The sequence below is a fragment of the Xenopus tropicalis genome, chromosome 3 (assembly GCF_000004195.4).
Source record: "Xenopus tropicalis strain Nigerian chromosome 3, UCB_Xtro_10.0, whole genome shotgun sequence".
Taxonomy (NCBI): Eukaryota; Metazoa; Chordata; class Amphibia; order Anura; family Pipidae; genus Xenopus; species Xenopus tropicalis.
This window is the reverse complement of record NC_030679.2, coordinates 118,373,404-118,390,692: the sequence shown is the minus strand read 5'-3', so window position 1 is coordinate 118,390,692 and position 17,289 is coordinate 118,373,404. Positions and strand designations below refer to the sequence as shown.

General features: G+C 38.3%; 1 protein-coding gene across 2 annotated transcripts in view; it reads left to right on the top strand.

Moving 5' to 3' along the window:
* Positions 1–14,110, top strand: part of rasgrf1 (Ras protein specific guanine nucleotide releasing factor 1) — a 49,675-nt gene extending 35,565 nt beyond the window's left edge. For both annotated transcript variants that reach the window (XM_018092490.2, XM_031899261.1), the window contains 15 exons: positions 28–110; positions 1,205–1,453; positions 2,903–3,273; positions 3,425–3,550; positions 4,791–4,961; positions 5,543–5,649; positions 6,419–6,531; positions 6,890–6,950; positions 7,248–7,351; positions 8,867–8,951; positions 9,044–9,241; positions 9,516–9,595; positions 11,096–11,213; positions 12,044–12,112; positions 12,848–14,110. In XM_018092490.2, coding sequence (XP_017947979.2) covers positions 28–110; positions 1,205–1,453; positions 2,903–3,273; positions 3,425–3,550; positions 4,791–4,961; positions 5,543–5,649; positions 6,419–6,531; positions 6,890–6,950; positions 7,248–7,351; positions 8,867–8,951; positions 9,044–9,241; positions 9,516–9,595; positions 11,096–11,213; positions 12,044–12,112; positions 12,848–12,940 — 2,028 coding nt within the window. In that variant the 3' untranslated portion in view covers positions 12,941–14,110. The remainder of the gene's footprint in view (positions 1–27; positions 111–1,204; positions 1,454–2,902; positions 3,274–3,424; positions 3,551–4,790; positions 4,962–5,542; positions 5,650–6,418; positions 6,532–6,889; positions 6,951–7,247; positions 7,352–8,866; positions 8,952–9,043; positions 9,242–9,515; positions 9,596–11,095; positions 11,214–12,043; positions 12,113–12,847) is intronic.
* Positions 14,111–17,289: the final 3,179 nt, after the last annotated feature.

The following is a 17,289-nucleotide window of genomic DNA, read 5'->3' as shown; positions in this document are numbered from 1 at the left end:
TTCTATATGTTTCTATTTTCTCCTTAGTGTGTGGACAACATCCGCTGCAATGGCCTTATGATGAATGCATTTGAGGAGAATTCCAAGGTTTCTGTTCCTCAGATGATCAAGTGAGTAAAGCATCAAACCAGATTTGGGTTACCAGCTTGTATTGTGCTGTGTGTGTAAGCTATTATGTTTAGCAGAGTCATAGTTGTGCAGCATATAGTGACTAATATACCCCATAGTGTAAAATACAAGGATATTATAAGGAGTAATAAAATCACAAGGCTAAAGGCCAAGTGCTTTTATACAGGTCATAGAACTGTATATGTGATTTCTAATATTCTCATTATTTACAACTGGGGGTACTTTTCCATCACTAAGCACTAATATTATTAATTATAATTATATTAATTATAATAATAACAATACAACAGGATTTGTGACCATTATGCATTATAAACTGCTATTCCATATAATAGGCTGAGCTTTGAAGAGATTTGCTGCATTAAAAAGGTGAGCTCTCCCACTTTCACCTTGGCAAATGTTTTTTTAGCAGTTCTTTTAGTCTGGGTAAGGCCATCTCCTGTCTCAGAAGGATAGTGCCCCTGGCCTGCACAGATTTGAGTGGAAGACTATCTACCTAACCAAATACCTGAGGGATAAAAACACCGGCTGTGAGCCAGGTCTGATTGCCCAAGATCGTTGCTCAACCACTTATGTATGAATGGAAGCTAATTCCACAAACAATGTTCCAACATCTTGGGAAAGCTTTCCCAGATGAAAAGAAGGTAAAGGTTATTTTAGCTGAAAAAAGAAGGGACAACTTTATGTAAATACCCTTGGGTATTTTTGTAATGAGATTCTGGATAGGCAGGTGTCCACATACTTTTGGCTATGTTATGTAGTTATAATTAATAAATAATCCTGAATGTGCTAAATTGGTACACTTGACAAAGCTCATTAGCTTTAGACATGTCACAGGAACATTTTCTAATTAACATGCCATCTGTAGTTATTATCTTTGAGGATATCCTCCTTGGACTTGTGCCTAGATCTTAGGATTGTTAAAACAAGTTAGACAGACAGTGTAGATTGTGTTTGTATCTAAAACCAGTGTGTAATGTGTAGAACATTAGAGAGTAGATGAGTTATGGCAAAAACTGATTTACTTACATTTTTAACATTTTGGGAGTTCACATTTGATGACATGATTCCACAGGTCTGACAGCAGTTTGTACTGTGATGATGTGGACATACGCTTTAGCAAGACCATGAATTCATGCAAGGTTCTCCAGATTCGCTATGCAAGTGTCGAACGCTTACTGGAACGTCTCACAGACTTGCGCTTCCTGAGCATCGATTTCCTCAACACGTTCTTGCACTCCTACCGGGTTTTCACCACTGCTGACATTGTACTGGAAAAGCTTATTGCTATTTACAGGAAGCCAGTCAGTGCTATCCCTGCCAGGTATGTAGAACAGAATGGCTCTCATTTATATTTAATAATAAGAAATGGCTGTACAAGAATGTAAGAATGGCTGTCCAAATTAAAGGGCAAAATATAGTTCCTATACCAGGTATAGCAATTTTTTGTGAAAAAACTCATTACAGAGACAGGGTTTTATTTGAAACCTCCCAGTAACTTAGTGCGCTTATGTTATCTGTGTCTCTATCTAGTGGCATTAGTGGTACTGCAGTACCAAGGATATATAATAAAAATAGCAGACTCAACTGCTGTTGGGGACCCAAAAACATTGAGGGACTGGTGTATGACTGAACTGCATCTCCCAGTTTAGGGCATGGGACCAGTAAATTTGGTTACGACATTGCCAAAGTAAAGGACCTCTATGCTGTGACATATTCCTGCACATGTATGCAGTAAAGATAATTACTGTGCCTTCTATGTAGAGTTCCATTTCGGCAGACCACACTTACCCAGCAGGTTTAGATCACCTCCGTTCCACTTTGTGCTTGGATATTCTTGTTAAGGGAGTCCAGTACAGTCGAAAGCCTCTCAGAGTTGATACAAAGACAGTAGCAATATAGACATATCTAAAAATGTCAGTAAAACCTTCATTAAAGCTAAAGGGGTTAAAATGTAATGTGTCTATTAGACACGTGCAAAATCCAGTACCTACACTTATGTTATTCCCTGGCCTAGACCTTTTTCATATAAGATATATTTTCATTCTATAGTAGAGAGTCATAAATAGCATTTGACTACTGTTTATCTTCCTGTGTAAGAAGCAAATCCATTGTATTCTACACAGCTAAATTGTTATCTGCTATGTAAACATGTGCCCTATAGCTAAATATTAGTATGAATTGCTGCCTTCATCAGGCCCGGATTTGTGGCGAGGCACCCTGATAACAAATCCGTTGCTGGCCTTTATGTCTTAATAGCAATTGAGTTATTTAAAATAAAGCAGTTTTAATTATATTAACTATTGTATTTAAATTAAGGGACCAACACCAGTTTTGGATATTACCAGATATATAAAAACATACATTCAGGCAAGCAAAAAAGATGCCTCAACCAACTGCTGGACCACAATCAGAAAAACTTCTGGTTAATTATGGAGTTATCAAATATATTTTTAAAAAGGTAGTAATGTTGTTTCCTTAATTAGTCCTGTTAAGGGCTCAAAGCCTGAGCTGATCTAATCAGTTTCAGAGAAGATCTCAGACCACAGTGTCTATACAAAGTGTTTTTGATCTCTACTTCTAGCTCTAGGTGGCTTCCCATTTACATCAATATTTATATTCTGGTAATCATTCCATTATGGCAATCCAACCTTGTGAAAGTCTGTGGAGCTCTATTGACTACCCCAAGCAGAGGATGACAAATAACGGTGCTTACCAATCATGGTCCTGTGTGACTGAGCCTGCTCCCACACTGTTTTTATTTTCTGCTTAGGTCCCTGGAGCTCCTGTTTGCTAGTAATCAGAATAACAAACTTCTATATGGGGAGCCCCCAAAATCTCCCAGAGCCACTCGCAAGTTTTCATCTCCACCACCTTTATCCATTACAAAGTCCTCATCACCAAGCCGCCGACGCAAACTCTCCCTCAACATTCCTATAATAACGGGAGGAAAAGCACTTGACCTTGCTGCTCTTGGGTGTTCCACCAATGGATACCAAAGTACTTGTCCTGCCCCTCCACCATACAGCAAGACTACTTTAGACATCAACAAACTCTATGTGTCTGGGAGCTTTCCCAGTAAGGTGGGGGAGGGAGAAGAACCTCCTGCAGAGAGGGATGAAGAACCAGGGACTCAGAGGCAGAGTGAGTATTTTGAAGAGACATGCAGTATTAAGGGATATTATGCGACAGTATTGTATATTATGGACAATATTAGTGAAGCCTGGTATAGCAACAAGAGAGGTGAGAGGGACACTGGGGTAAGGGTTCTTATTCTGCCATTTCTAATTTGCAGACTCTGAAGTTTCCACCCGTGGAGATTCGGACAATGAGCAAACGGATGGTGACGAGGCTGAAACAGATACTTCTCCTACACGTTCTCCCACCACCCCAGTATCTCAGCGAGGCCGTAACTCTGCAGGTAGTTTTATATTGTATCCAAACAGCGTAACAGGGTGACGTATAATACACCAAATACATATATCTACAGTAGCTTACAGCAGCAGTCTCAATGCATATTGACATATTTCTGCATTGTATAGAAGAATGTTTTGTTTTTTATTAGTTAAGGTTATATAATAAATACTTTGACACCAAAGAAATTTTGTGAGAAGGTAATTTTCCTGAAAGTCTTCTTACACTGGAGTGGTAGTAATTCCATTGACCCTTAATTTTCTCCAAAATGAAGTGGCTTTGTAAATTTGGGACAAACTTAAAGTGGACCTGTCACCCAGACATAAAAATCTGTAAAATAAAAGTCCTGTTCAAATTAAACATGAAACCCAAATTCATTTTTATATTAACACATCCAAACCCATTATAAAGGCATTTAAAAATCCCAGCTGTCAATCAAATATTGCTTGCCCCACCTCTATGCCTTAGGCATAGAGGCGGGGCAGACAATAACTTTAGCTTTCCATTCAGCACTTCCTAGATGTCACTGCACATCTCACTTTTCCCCTCCCTCCTCCTCATCTAATTGTGTATCCAGTACATGGGCATGGGCATCGGGTCCCCCATTCTGGCACATTAACAAGATTTTGGCATGATACAAAGCTTGCCTTAATAACAGTGTCCGCAAAATGGTGCCTGCCTGCTTGCTTTGATTGAGTAATTCCAAGACGGAAAGAAACAAGATTTATATTATTTAAATAGAGTAAGTAAAGTTTATTTTGCTCAACTAACAATATAGAAAATAATTTGGACTTATTTCTTAGGGTGACAGGTCCGCTTTAAAGATGGAGGGAAAAGTAAAAATGGACGCAAACCAGTCCTTAAGCTTTCATTCAATTCCCATTTAATACCAAATAGTTGATTACACACACCAAAACCTGAACATATGTGAACCCACAATAGAGATTGTAGGCAGTCTGGTTTCCCGTAGCAACCAGCTGGATATAGGCACTCATTTTCTAACTGGTATAAGACTGATTAAAACCAATTGCTGATTGCTTGCTGGAGGGGCAACTTCACTTGTGCTTTTTGCCCTCATGTTTGTAAATAATCTCTATTCTGTCAGTGAGACTCTTATGAACATAAACCCAAAGTCTCTGCAATTTTTAAAGAAAAATATGAAATACAATACAAGTGTCACTGCACTAGTTAACAGTTATATGTCATTTTTTACTCTTGGTGCTTATTACATTATTGTTGCACTATAGATTTCACACTCTTTTCATATAATAATGGCATTGTGATGACCGCCTGTCGGGAACATGATAACAGCCGAAGCAACCTATCAGCAGCTTCTGCCTTTGCTATAGCAACAGCTGGAGCCAATGAGGGAACACCAACAAAAGAGACCTACAGACGCATGTCTTTAGCCACTGCAGGTAAGGTGCTTGGAAAAAAATGGGTGTTTAGAGGGTATTAAATGTCAATCAACAAAAAAAAGGGTTTTATGTATGTTTATCATTGGAATTTACTGCTAGAAAGTAGCTGAAAGGGTTAAGGCTTGCTTAATGTGCTGCCAAGTGACACTAGCTTGCTGCAAGCGACACACTGACATCCCAGGGTACAATGGCAGCCATGTTGGACTGGGGTGTCCAGAGCCCACTAGAGTTGCCACTTCGAGGTCCTGCAGTTACATTCTTGGGACTCTACTGCCTTTCTGCCTGTCAAAGCTGCCTAATCTCTACCCTCTCAGTTTCTGAGAATATATATAAGAATACATATATATATATATAATAAAGCCATTTCATTTGCAGATATTAATGGATTTCAAACACACTCTAGGCAAAGTGGCACATTTCACACCTACAGATTATATATAAAATAATGTATGCAATGTGTAGACCAAGCAGGAAGTAATTTAAGAAGTGTTGAAGGAAGTAGTATACATGGAAGTGGAAGAGAAAAGGAAACAGCAGATGTTAGTGCCCAATGGTTGATGGTGTTTGCATATTTCCAACAGGGTTCCCCTCAGATCAAAGAAACGGAGACAAAGAATTTGTAATCAGGAGAGCAGCAACGAACCGAGTGCTGAATGTACTGAGACACTGGGTGTCCAAACATGCACAGGTACCCTAAAAACATCTCTGTCTTTACTAAACCAAACATGGTGTTTATAGACCTCTTTCCCATTCATTACCCACCAAGGCATCTTCTAACAGCCTAAACCATCATTAAAGAATTTGCCTATGACTTATGAAGCCCGAGGATGCCTGGGGAAATTGATTGGATGCGAACTTGGAGGTCCTTCCTGATTAATCCTTATGTCTATAACGAAAATATGCTGTACCTTAATTTGTGCAATCTAAATTAGCATCTTCATATACCTCTCATTTATATAAGACTGTATTTCATGACAAACAGTTAACTGTAAATAGTAGAATGTGAATGCCTACTACTACTACATTACTGTGACTTACGAAATATTTCTAAGAAACCATACTGTCTGCGTACTTATTCTGACTGTGAATTGCACTTGTTAAACTTTATGGGTTTCAGCATCAAGACCCACTGTACGGCATGTGTAAGTCTCAGCGGATAATTATGCCATCTATATTAATTGTGTAAATCTGTGAATATAATTACTTTATCCATATTAATGGTATTAATCTGGGCATATAATGATGTAGTCCATGTTAACTGGCTAAATCTTTGCACTTAATTATGCAATATATATAGGAGTTGTGTAACCCTAATGCATATCATTCTCAGTCCATATTAATTGCTTTAATCTGTACATGTCTGTGCAGTCTATATAAATCAGTTACGCAGAAGACGCCATTCATTTACCCATTAATGTTTGCTAAACATGGCAATTTTTTATTATGTATTGTTAAAGGATTTTGAGACCAATCTGCAGCTAAAGACAAAGGTGATTTGTTTCCTGGAGGAGGTTATCCACAACCCTGAGTTGCTGGCTCAAGAGCGGAAGGCAGCAGCCAATATCATTCGGTGAGACAGCCATGTGCATATAAACAGGCTTTTACAGATAAACAAACAGGAGGTGTATGCCCAGAGAAGAGAGGAGGTTGTTGTTAGAATGTAACCCAACTAATACACAACCACAGCTGGTCAGTGGGAAGGGGGTGGGGAGAGGAATATTGTATGTGATCATTAAGACAGAAGCACTAGAAAACATTATTTAACAAGGCCCTAACACAGCAACATACACAAACAAACACATGTGGAGCACATGCTGATATTAATAGAGAAACCCATTAATGCATGCAAAGTAATTGGCATACACTGATATAAATAACAGTACATAAACTGAACATTGCTGTGTATCTGTTGCCCTCTGTGTCTATAGCACATTGACCCAGGAGGATCCCGGAGACAGTCAGGTTACTCTGGAAGAAATTGAGAATATGGTGAGTCCTGCCCAATTAAAAATTTGAGGAAAAAAAAGGATGTGGGGATGTGAGATTAAGAAAAAAGTTAAATATAGAAGGATATAAGCTAAGAAATATAATAAGAAAAAGAGAACTACGTAATGTAATGAATGAGATCTGTATAATGTTTTGTAAGAGAGAGGAAAGCAGATGCAAACAAGGTAATGTGGGGGAAGACTGGTTGTGAAAGAGCAGAAATCATATGGAATATGCATGTTTTAATGGATAGAATGTTTCCATACTTATATTATATTGCCATTTGTCTGTAATGCACAGGTATTGGATGGTCCAATGGAACTCTTTGAATCCCTGTCTGCATTGGAGATTGCAGAGCAACTCACATTATTGGATCACCTCATCTTCAAAAAAATCCCTTATGAGTGAGTCATATCCCTACCAACACTGCCCTCTGCAGTCTGTCACTGTATTATGTACTGTGTCATTCAGAACAATATAATCCCCTATCCTTCTAGAACCAGAATACTATTATCCCCTATCCTTATCCAGATAAAAAAACAAACAGATACAATAGTAATACTTATATTGCAAGATTTCAGGCCCTTCATCAGGCAAAAATGCAAATGGAATGTCACAGCATATATACTGGTAGATCATTGAAAAGTGTTCATGGGCATTAAAATAGGAAGTTACAAATAAATAGAGTTAACTTGTAGAGATATTAAAAGTAAATAGGGTGGGTTGTAAATAGTCCAGGGATCTGGATTCAGTCAGGTCACATAGTGTGACTTCTACAATACTTTTGTATTTGTTTTTTTTTTCTTTTTGCCACAGGTTAACACAGTCCCACAGTTTTTGTTCTATCCTTATCCAGAAACTTCAGAAAGTTCTAAATTATGAAAAGTCCATCTTCCATACAGTCCATTTAAAGCAAATAACTTTAGAACATAATTCCCTTTTCTCTGTAATAATAGCACAGTAGCTTGTACTTGACGGTAACGAAGCTACATGAATCCATATTGGTGGCAAAACAATCCAATTAATTGGTAAATGTAATGTTTTCTTTTTAGAAGACTTTAGAAGGTATGGTGATCGAAATTACAGAAAGATCCTTTATCCAGAAATATTCAGGTCCCAACCATTCTGTATAATAGATTCTATATATGTATAGTCTGCTTTATCACACATCTATTATGTATTTCACAACGTAATATAAACAATCTGAAGTGATAAATCGGCCTCCACAAGTGTATGCTGTATATATCTGATAACAGATAGCGCTGCAGTAAGCACTGCCCTGACCCTACACCATACTTTCCCCTATAGGGCTCAAATTGAGACTGTTGTTGCTAAATACCTGCTAGCTACTCAGCTAAACGTAGGTTCCACTCCTTGACAGAATGAAAGAATAGTGACTGAATATGACAGTAGGCTGCCAGAACACAATTTTCCCTTCCATACATAACCTCTTGTAATTGTGTATTTTGAAAATGTAATACTGCCTGAAAGGTTTGCACTACCAACCTTCTATATTGACAAGGTGTTACTATTCCTTAATGGAAGATAATGAGATGTTGCAATATGAGATGTTTGAATGACAGAGATATTTCCTATTTGAATTAATCCTGGTTTTAAGTACTAGCATTTCGCAGCTTCCTCCTACTTCCCCCACCTAAACCCAGCCAAAAGGAACCATCAGTACACCCCGGCATCACACTCCCACTATCCATCTGTCCCAAGCACAAAACTCAGCCTTTATCTGCCCACATTTGTTCCAGTTCTAAATGAACGAAACTAGCATAGTCACATAATGCTGCCCTCCTCTTTTCATTGAAAGATTGCACTTTGCCAATTTCTACACATTTTTGTTGTGTTTGTTTTTATGGGTCATCATCCCTTAATTGTGTGTTTCCCTTTCACTTAACATCACCCTATAGAGAATTCTTTGGTCAAGGTTGGATGAAAAATGACAAGAATGAACGGACACCTTACATAATGAACACTAGCAAGCACTTCAACCTTGTAAGTGATACAACTTTATATTGTGAAAGAAATGCAAGCAGGGTTGTTAGTGGCACTACAATTACATAATATTACCATGCCTCTTGTTTTAGATGAGTAATTTGATTGCCACTGAGATTCTGCGAGGGGAAGAGCCAGCACAGCGTGGATGTACCATAGAAAAGTGGGTTGCCGTAGCTGATATTTGTCGCTGTCTCCATAATTACAATGCTGTTTTGGAGATTACATCATCCCTAAACCGCAGTGCAATATACCGTCTCAAGAGGACTTGGATCAAGGTTTCCAAGCAGGTGCTGGCTAGCTACAACTTTTCATCTTGCCTTACAGTGTATAAGGCACCTGGCATTTTCAGATGGGACTGAAAATCTCAGAACCAGTTTCAAGACCCAATTTTTGTTCAAGGTCCTTGTAATTGTCTTAAATATGTTCTATTAATCGAGAAGAAAATTTTAATGTCTATTAATTAAATCATGGTAAAAAAAAGTATGGTTTGCTTTTGTCCCTCTTCCTATATATCTTTCAAGCCATCACTATTTTTCCTTACGTAAGTAATTTTTCTTTCAGACAAAGACGTTAATTGACCGGTTACAAAAGCTGGTGTCTTCAGAAGGACGATTCAAGAATCTTAGGGAAGCTCTAAAGAAGTGAGTATTTATTTTATGCTTTAATACCAATAAATTAGCCTCTGCAGATCAGTATATATTTATCAACTGTCTATTGTATCATCTGATGCAAGACTGTGGATGCATTTGAAGCCCAGTAGTATTTGTCAAACAGTTGGTTACAAAAGTAACAGACATTATGTAACAATAGTCAGGGTCGGACTGGGATGCCAGGACACTGGGAATAAACCCGGTGGGCCCCGGCCCTAGTGGGCCCAGACGGCCCAGACCAGACCTTTGCCAGTGCTCCCCCGGCCGACTTTGTTCCTCCCCTGATGCTTTAAACTTTTAACGCGCACTCAGGGGAGGACGGGTGGGGGCCCCTGCAAGGGAGTTAAGGAAGGAACAGCAGGGGCCCCTGTGGGGGCTAAGGGGGGCCCCTAGGGGGTGGGGGGACACGGCCGGTGGGGGCCCCTGGGGCGGCAGCCCCGGTGGGCCCTGCACCCCCTAGTCCGACCTTGACAATAGTGCCAATATATGCCTAACTTTTCATGAATTACAAATACTTATTATTTGGAGCTACTAATATTATTGTTAAAAAAAGTAAAAATACAGTAAAACCTCAATTTTAAATACCCTGATTTTAAGTTTTCGCTCATTTTATACTGATTTTTTTGTGGTCCCAACCAATACATACTGCATTTCCCTGATTTTAGATTTTACTTCATATATGTCAAACACAAGGCCCGGGGGCCAAATCCGGCCCACCTGGCTGTTTTATGTGGCCCTTGGTGAGTGTGTCTGACCATCCAGCCTGATCAATTTCCATTTTCCTCACATAGTAACTAAGACTAAGGGGTATATTTATCATGCTGTGTAAAAAGTGGAGTGAAGCATTACCAGTAATGTTGCCCAAGGCATCCAATAAGTAATCAGATTTCAACAGTAGCAAAGCATCTATTGGCTGCTATGAACAACATCACAGGTAATGTCTTACTCCACTTTTTACGCATTGTGATAAATATATCCCAAACATCTGTTTAAACTTAGTGAGAGCACTGATCAGTGAGACTGTCCTCCCTGCCACACCTGTGAAATTAATATATTGTCTTGTCAACATTGGTGCTCAAGTTATTGGAATTGGGCACTATTACTCTGCCTAGTGCAACCCCTACATGCACCATACACTCCATTGTCTTAATGCCTGCCTTAAACAGATGTAAGCGGGTGCCTTTCACATACAGGCACTCATTCCTTGCACCTCTTTTACACACAAGTAAGGCTCTGCATTTGGATGCACATGAGCTGCCCACATGCATGCCCCATATTGTAAAAAACAATCTGGTGAGTAAAAATATGTGACTGAAGGAATGAAAGTCAGGGTGGAACAGGCAGACTAAACCCCTAGACTTAAATAAAATTCAAAAGTCTGCAGTTTGATAATGATACTCAAGATCTATTTATCTCTTATTGCTTACCATTTAATGTGTCCCACAAGTTCTTTTCCTTTATTTCTATTAATTGATTTTCTTCTATCTCCAGTTGTGACCCACCATGTGTCCCTTATCTGGGCATGTACCTAACAGATCTGGCTTTTATAGAGGAAGGGACCCCAAATTACACAGAAGACGGACTGGTCAACTTCTCTAAGATGAGGATGGTGAGCAAAATACAATTATTTGTAGAAACGTGCTGTATGTAAACACTTGTGCCTCAGCGGTGTTCATATAATGCGATCCAGGTAAATAAAGTATAACCAGTTTTAAGTTAGCTCATCTTATGCCAATATACTGCCTTAAAATACAGAATTTGACAATGCCCAGACACAGCAGCCGCCCCACTCAGTGCACAGATCTGCATTTTATGACATGACAGACTAAACTGAAATGGTCATATACTGATGAATTATTTGTTTTGTTTCCCTGCAGACTAATAGCTGTAAATGCTAACAGGGGTTTTCATCCTAAGGGCAATAACACATGAGAAGATCTCCCTGCAATTAATCTCCTTTAGCGGCGATGACTGATGTCCTCTAAATGCTTTCCTAACTGCGACAATGTAAATCACCAGTAGGAACATATATGCATCACTACGGCTCTCCAAAGTAACCCTAAATTTCCTTGTAAGGCAACTTCAGACAACTTTGGAAAGCCAAAGCAACACATTTGTTTTGCCTCCGCCAATTTACATTATCGCTGCTAGGAAAGCAATCCCCTCATGTGTCATTTCCCTAATAATGACTTGGGATTAGTAAACTATCCCATTGTTAGATTTTTAGCTTTATATTGTAAATATAAAATGTATTTTTACAATTAGATCAGCAGTGTGCAATAATGTAAGATGATAAATCAGTCAACAAAAATGAAAAAGTAGCTCAAGAAACTATAGAGTTTCTAAAGCCAATGTATTGGTTTCTCTACTGCTTTTCTGACTCATCACTACCTATATTTGTGTGTATGCATGTGCATGAATTATCGGTGTGTGTTGCAGATTTCACACATTATTCGAGAGATTCGGCAGTTTCAGCAGACTTCATACAAGATTGAACATCAGCCCAAGGTACTACTGTGAGACCACCTATACTAGTACTGATCCCACTGTACAGCCACATTGCTTCTTATTTTATATACATTGTGTAGCAGCCACTTAGGAGTAGTAACCGTTGTTTGGTTAGTGCAATAAATTCATTAGTAGGATTTGTATGATGGTTCAGTAATGGTGACTAGTCCTGAATTTGGTTTGGAGTAGTGATAGTGAAAAACATACTACTGAGTATGACCTCAGCAGAAACAATTGGTCACTATTCATATCCATTACTTGCTTCTTAATAAAATCTTAAAGGTGTTGTTCACCTTTAAATCAACTTTTAGTATGATGTATAGAGTGCTGTTAATTTTTTATTATTTGCGTTTTTGTAATCATGAGCTTTTTGTTCAGCAGCTCTGGAATTGTTTGGAATTGTAGTAGCTATCTGGTTGAATAAAGGGGGGTCTAAATAGGAAGATAGGTAATAAAAAGTAATAATAAGAATACAATTGTTGAATCACAGAGTTACAGTTTTTTAGCTGCCATAGTCAGTGAGCCCCATTTAAAAGCTGGAAAGAGTCAGAAGTGGAAGGCAAATAAATCAAAAACTAAGTATTAAAAAATGAAGACCAATTTGCTAAGGAAAAGCCATTCTTTAACATACTAAAAGTTAAACTGAAGGTAAACCACCCCTTTAATTTTATATATAAAACTAAGAGGTATAAGCTGTATGCTTTCTGGTTTTAAATACAATTATTTTCATTGCAGGTGACACAGTATCTCCTGGATTCTTCAACAGTGCTAGATGAAGAAGGTCTATATGAAGCTTCTCTCCGACTGGAGCCCAAACTCCCCACCTGAAAGTTTTTTTAGAACCCCCTGCCTGTATCATATTGTACAGAACCCCCCAAGCCTCTCGCCAGACCCCACTGTGCAGGGGTCACCAAGCAGGGGCAGAGATGTCTGTGTCTCCATCCATCCCAAAAACCCAATATCTCCTCCGAGACACCCCACACTGCCCCCCCCCAGGTTTGCCCCAAAGACACCCCACAGAGAAAGTGAGTAGGGTGGAGACTGAGATGCCTCTTACCAAAAGCCCTGTCTTACAGTCTCACAAACTATGCAGTGGGAAGGCTTGGACTGCTGAAGCCTCCTTCTGACTTTTAGTGAAAGGAGTAATAATGGGAGCAACGCATCACCCAAACAGTGGCCACCCTGCACTTGCATCCTCCATCATCAGCCATGCTAAAATGGAGGGGGAATGGAGCAATGATCTGCAGTCTTTCAAACCTTAATTGTAAGCTGTACTGAATGCAGAATTAATTTGGAGAAACTAGAAGACTTTTGTGCATAGAAAACAAAAAATTATGATGTCCCTAAAAAAGATGAATATGGGAACTCTGCATTGTTGTATAACATAGAGAATTATCATGCCCTATTGCGCCAGAAAGGACATCTTAGGTTTGGAGTCTACCTAGCCTGCTTCTTATTTTTTTCCATATCGAGAGCTGGCCGATCTAGATCCACAGATTTTTGACTCTGCTCACGATTTGTGGAATGGAAATCTGAGTAGCACGCCACAACATTGTTGTGAATATAAAGACCTTGCAGCTTGTTTCAATTTAGGGGCTGCTTTCAGTGGTTACTTTCAGCAATCTGGCCAGAGGACATCCCACAGCTGGATATAGTAGAAAGCACAGAAACTGCTTCAGAGAATATGGAGAAGCTGGTGTAGGGAAGGTGACTGTTTTCTCTAAATTTAAGTTACGATTAAGGCTTCTTATTTACTGTCATGAGATCTTTTAAACCTTTTAGCTTTGCAGAAATCAATATTATCAGCTGAAATATATAGATTAAGCACAAGGCTTAGAATGATGGCCCGTCCAGCAGCTGGTCTAGAGGACAAGGACTGATGGTTTAGAGAAGAATTTGCAACTACATTTCTGGTTTCTTTATTTTTTTTGTACAATTCAGTATTTCCTGATTACCTCTCGCTAATAAATCTTTTATCTCAGGGTTACCACCAGCTAAGTGTGCTTACTGATGTATTATTTCACACTGAATCAAATACCAACCATCATCTTCCCTTAACCTATAACATGTCCTATTTATTCAAACAAGTTAAACTTGATCACATTTACTTTTGACTTTCCTCTAACCAAAAGCCAGCAACAGGGTGTTTTATTTTCATGGAATACCCTTTAAGGTGTTTATTGGGGTTTTAAATCACACTTTCTACATTTTTTTAAACTAAGTGAGTAAGAGTTGTTATTCCATTAAAATATAACTTCTTTCCCACAATTCTCCTTAATTTAAAAATACTTGGTATGGTACAAAAGATACTAAATAATAGCAAAGGTAAATTTGTAGGACTAAGCTTAACAGTTCAGTGTAAAAATGAAACTTGTTAAAATAGATAGAATACTCAAAATAAAAAAATATTTTCAATATAGTTAGGCAAAAATGTAATCTAATAATACATCATAGCCAGAACACTACTTCCTCCTTTACGGCTTGAGGAGGGGGGCCATGTGGGACATAACTGTTTGCTTTTGAATCTGACCTGCGTGCTATGAATCAAAAGCAAACCAAGCGAACAGTTATGTCCAATGTGGGCCCCCCTCAAGTCGCTACTAACTAAAGGTTAGAGAGCTGAAAGCAGTGGTCTGGCTATTATGTTAGACATCCACTCACTCCAGACTTTATAGATTACATTTTTGCCTAACTAACTTTATTGGAAATAATTTTTATTTTGCACAGTCTACCCATCATATCCATCAAGTCATACAGAGAGGCTGATCTACAAGTGACAGACAATCTTTACCTACTTATTAACATGGTTATAGATCATTGCAAATTTGGCAATTTATTTTCGGAATCATTCCTACAAGGAAAAAAATTGTCCAGATCATGCTTGCAGCATTGGAGATTAATGGTTTGGAGGGTTGTTAGAGCTCAGTGCTGCCTAAATAAAAGCCTATTTCTCATAAACTTTCCAAAACAAATGGTGTAAAAAAAATACCTACACAAATTACATATTTGTGACACAAAATCATATTGTGATCAGAGGATAGTCATGTGAACTGAAAGCCAGAAGTGTGGAGCCAAAACTGAAGGTAATATTATTGTCCCCTCCAGATGGGAAAGCAGAGGGTGTCAAAATCCAAGCCTGTTTAATACCATTAAGCTCCAAACTCAATGGTTCTGTTGTACATTAAATCATAAGTGAAAACAAAGATACCTGTAGATCCATGATGGGATAATTTTATTCCGGTGTTCTGGACACACAGGTTATGATCAAACGTGTCAGGACAATATGCCCTTCCTCAAGTGATAACCAGCCATAGAGATCCCACCCATTTATATACCCATTGGTTTAGTGACACCTAGTGGAATAGGATGAAAGTGCAATGAACTCTAAACATAATTGAGTTCAATATATAGTCCATGATTGAGGGAAAATCATCCGTAAAGTCCCTTTTGTGGAATCTACACATGAAAATCATTTATAGCACAAAATTAACATCAAAAGTATAGTATAGACTTGAGGTATCGCAACCCATCATTATCACAAGCTATAGGATTGTCACTAAAAGATAACTTTTAGTATGTTAAACATCACCGGTGATGTTGCTCATAGCAGCCAATCAGATGCTTTGCTTTGATTTTCTAACTGTTGAAATCTAATTGCTGATTGGTTGCCCTGGGCAACATCCCCGGTAATGCTCTACTCCACACAGCATGATAAATATACCCCTAAAAGTTAACTCAAAGGTGAACAACCCCTTTAAGATCACAGTGAATTAAGTAATCGCCTAAGTTCTTAACCCAGTGATAAGCAAATAAAGGACATTCAGTAAATATTTCCGAGGTGGAGGGATTATTTAATATGAAAGGCCAAATTTTTCCTAACAACCTTGTGTACCTCCTTGAACTGACAATCAAATGTAGTAACAAAAGGGATTCTGTTACTATAAGATTCTTTCTTATTACATCTTAACTTATCACATGTGATATGATCCATCGCACTCTTGGCGTAAGTAATACCTTATCGGGATAGCCTCGAGTCCTAAATGTATCCAAAACCTTCCCACTTATTTGTTTGTGTACCCTTGTATCAGAGGAATTCATTTACACCTCATCATCTGGCTTTTAGCTAAGCTAGCTTTTGTACCTGGGGGGTGAAAGTTGTCGTGTAGTGACATGCTATTCCTTTCAACCAGTTTTCTAAATAACATGGTTGACAGTCTAATACCCTCAGGATACACTGACACATCTAGGTATTTTATAGGTGATGCATCCTTAGGTAAAAAAACATAATAGTGGGATGTACCTTATTAATGTTTTCATGAAACTGAGTAAGCTTACTCAGGGGACCACGCCATCCAAAGAATATATGATCCACAAAACGATTATACCAGTGGATAAATTGTGAAAACATTGAGTTCTGCATAAAAGCCTTTTCTTCAAGGTCATACATAAATATATTTGCATAGGCTAGTGCCGTATTAGCACCCCTACTGGTCCCTTTGCTTTTGGAAATAGAATTTGGTATCAAAGCGGAGATAGTTGTGTGTTAATACAATCTGTTAAAGGACAACCCCAAAAATATTTTTTTGCGTTAAAAAAGAAAACATAATCTAAGCAATTCCAATGTGACTTTACTGAAAATTTTTAGTGCTTTAAAAGTTATTGTAAATGTAATTGCTATTGAAAGCAGCATTTGCTGAACTCCTGGTTGTTACTCTTTAAACAAGGTTGCAAAGTTAAGTCTCCTCCAGCAAGGGAGGTCTGTCAGTCTGCTGCCTTGTGTTATATTGTTTCAAAGGCCAGAGCCACCAGGGCAGAGAGTAAAAAAGGATTGGCAAACAATACTTCTAATAGCAATTATATATACAAATAAGTAAAAAAAACATTGCAAATGTGTAATGAATGTATATTGCTAAGTTGTTTTGAATTGCTTTCCTTTATTACCCAAAAAAATGATATTTTGGGTCGACTTGTCCTTTACAGAGAGCAAATAAATGATACAATCTGGGGATCACCCATATGTTTATTAGCAAGATGGTTAAATACACTTTCCAAACCTTAATCACATGGGATACAAGTATACAAACTTGCAACATCCATTGTGCATAGCTGTACCTCCTCAGATTCAAGAATTTGTATGTCCTCAGTCTGTGGTATCATAGTAACATAGTAAGTTAGGT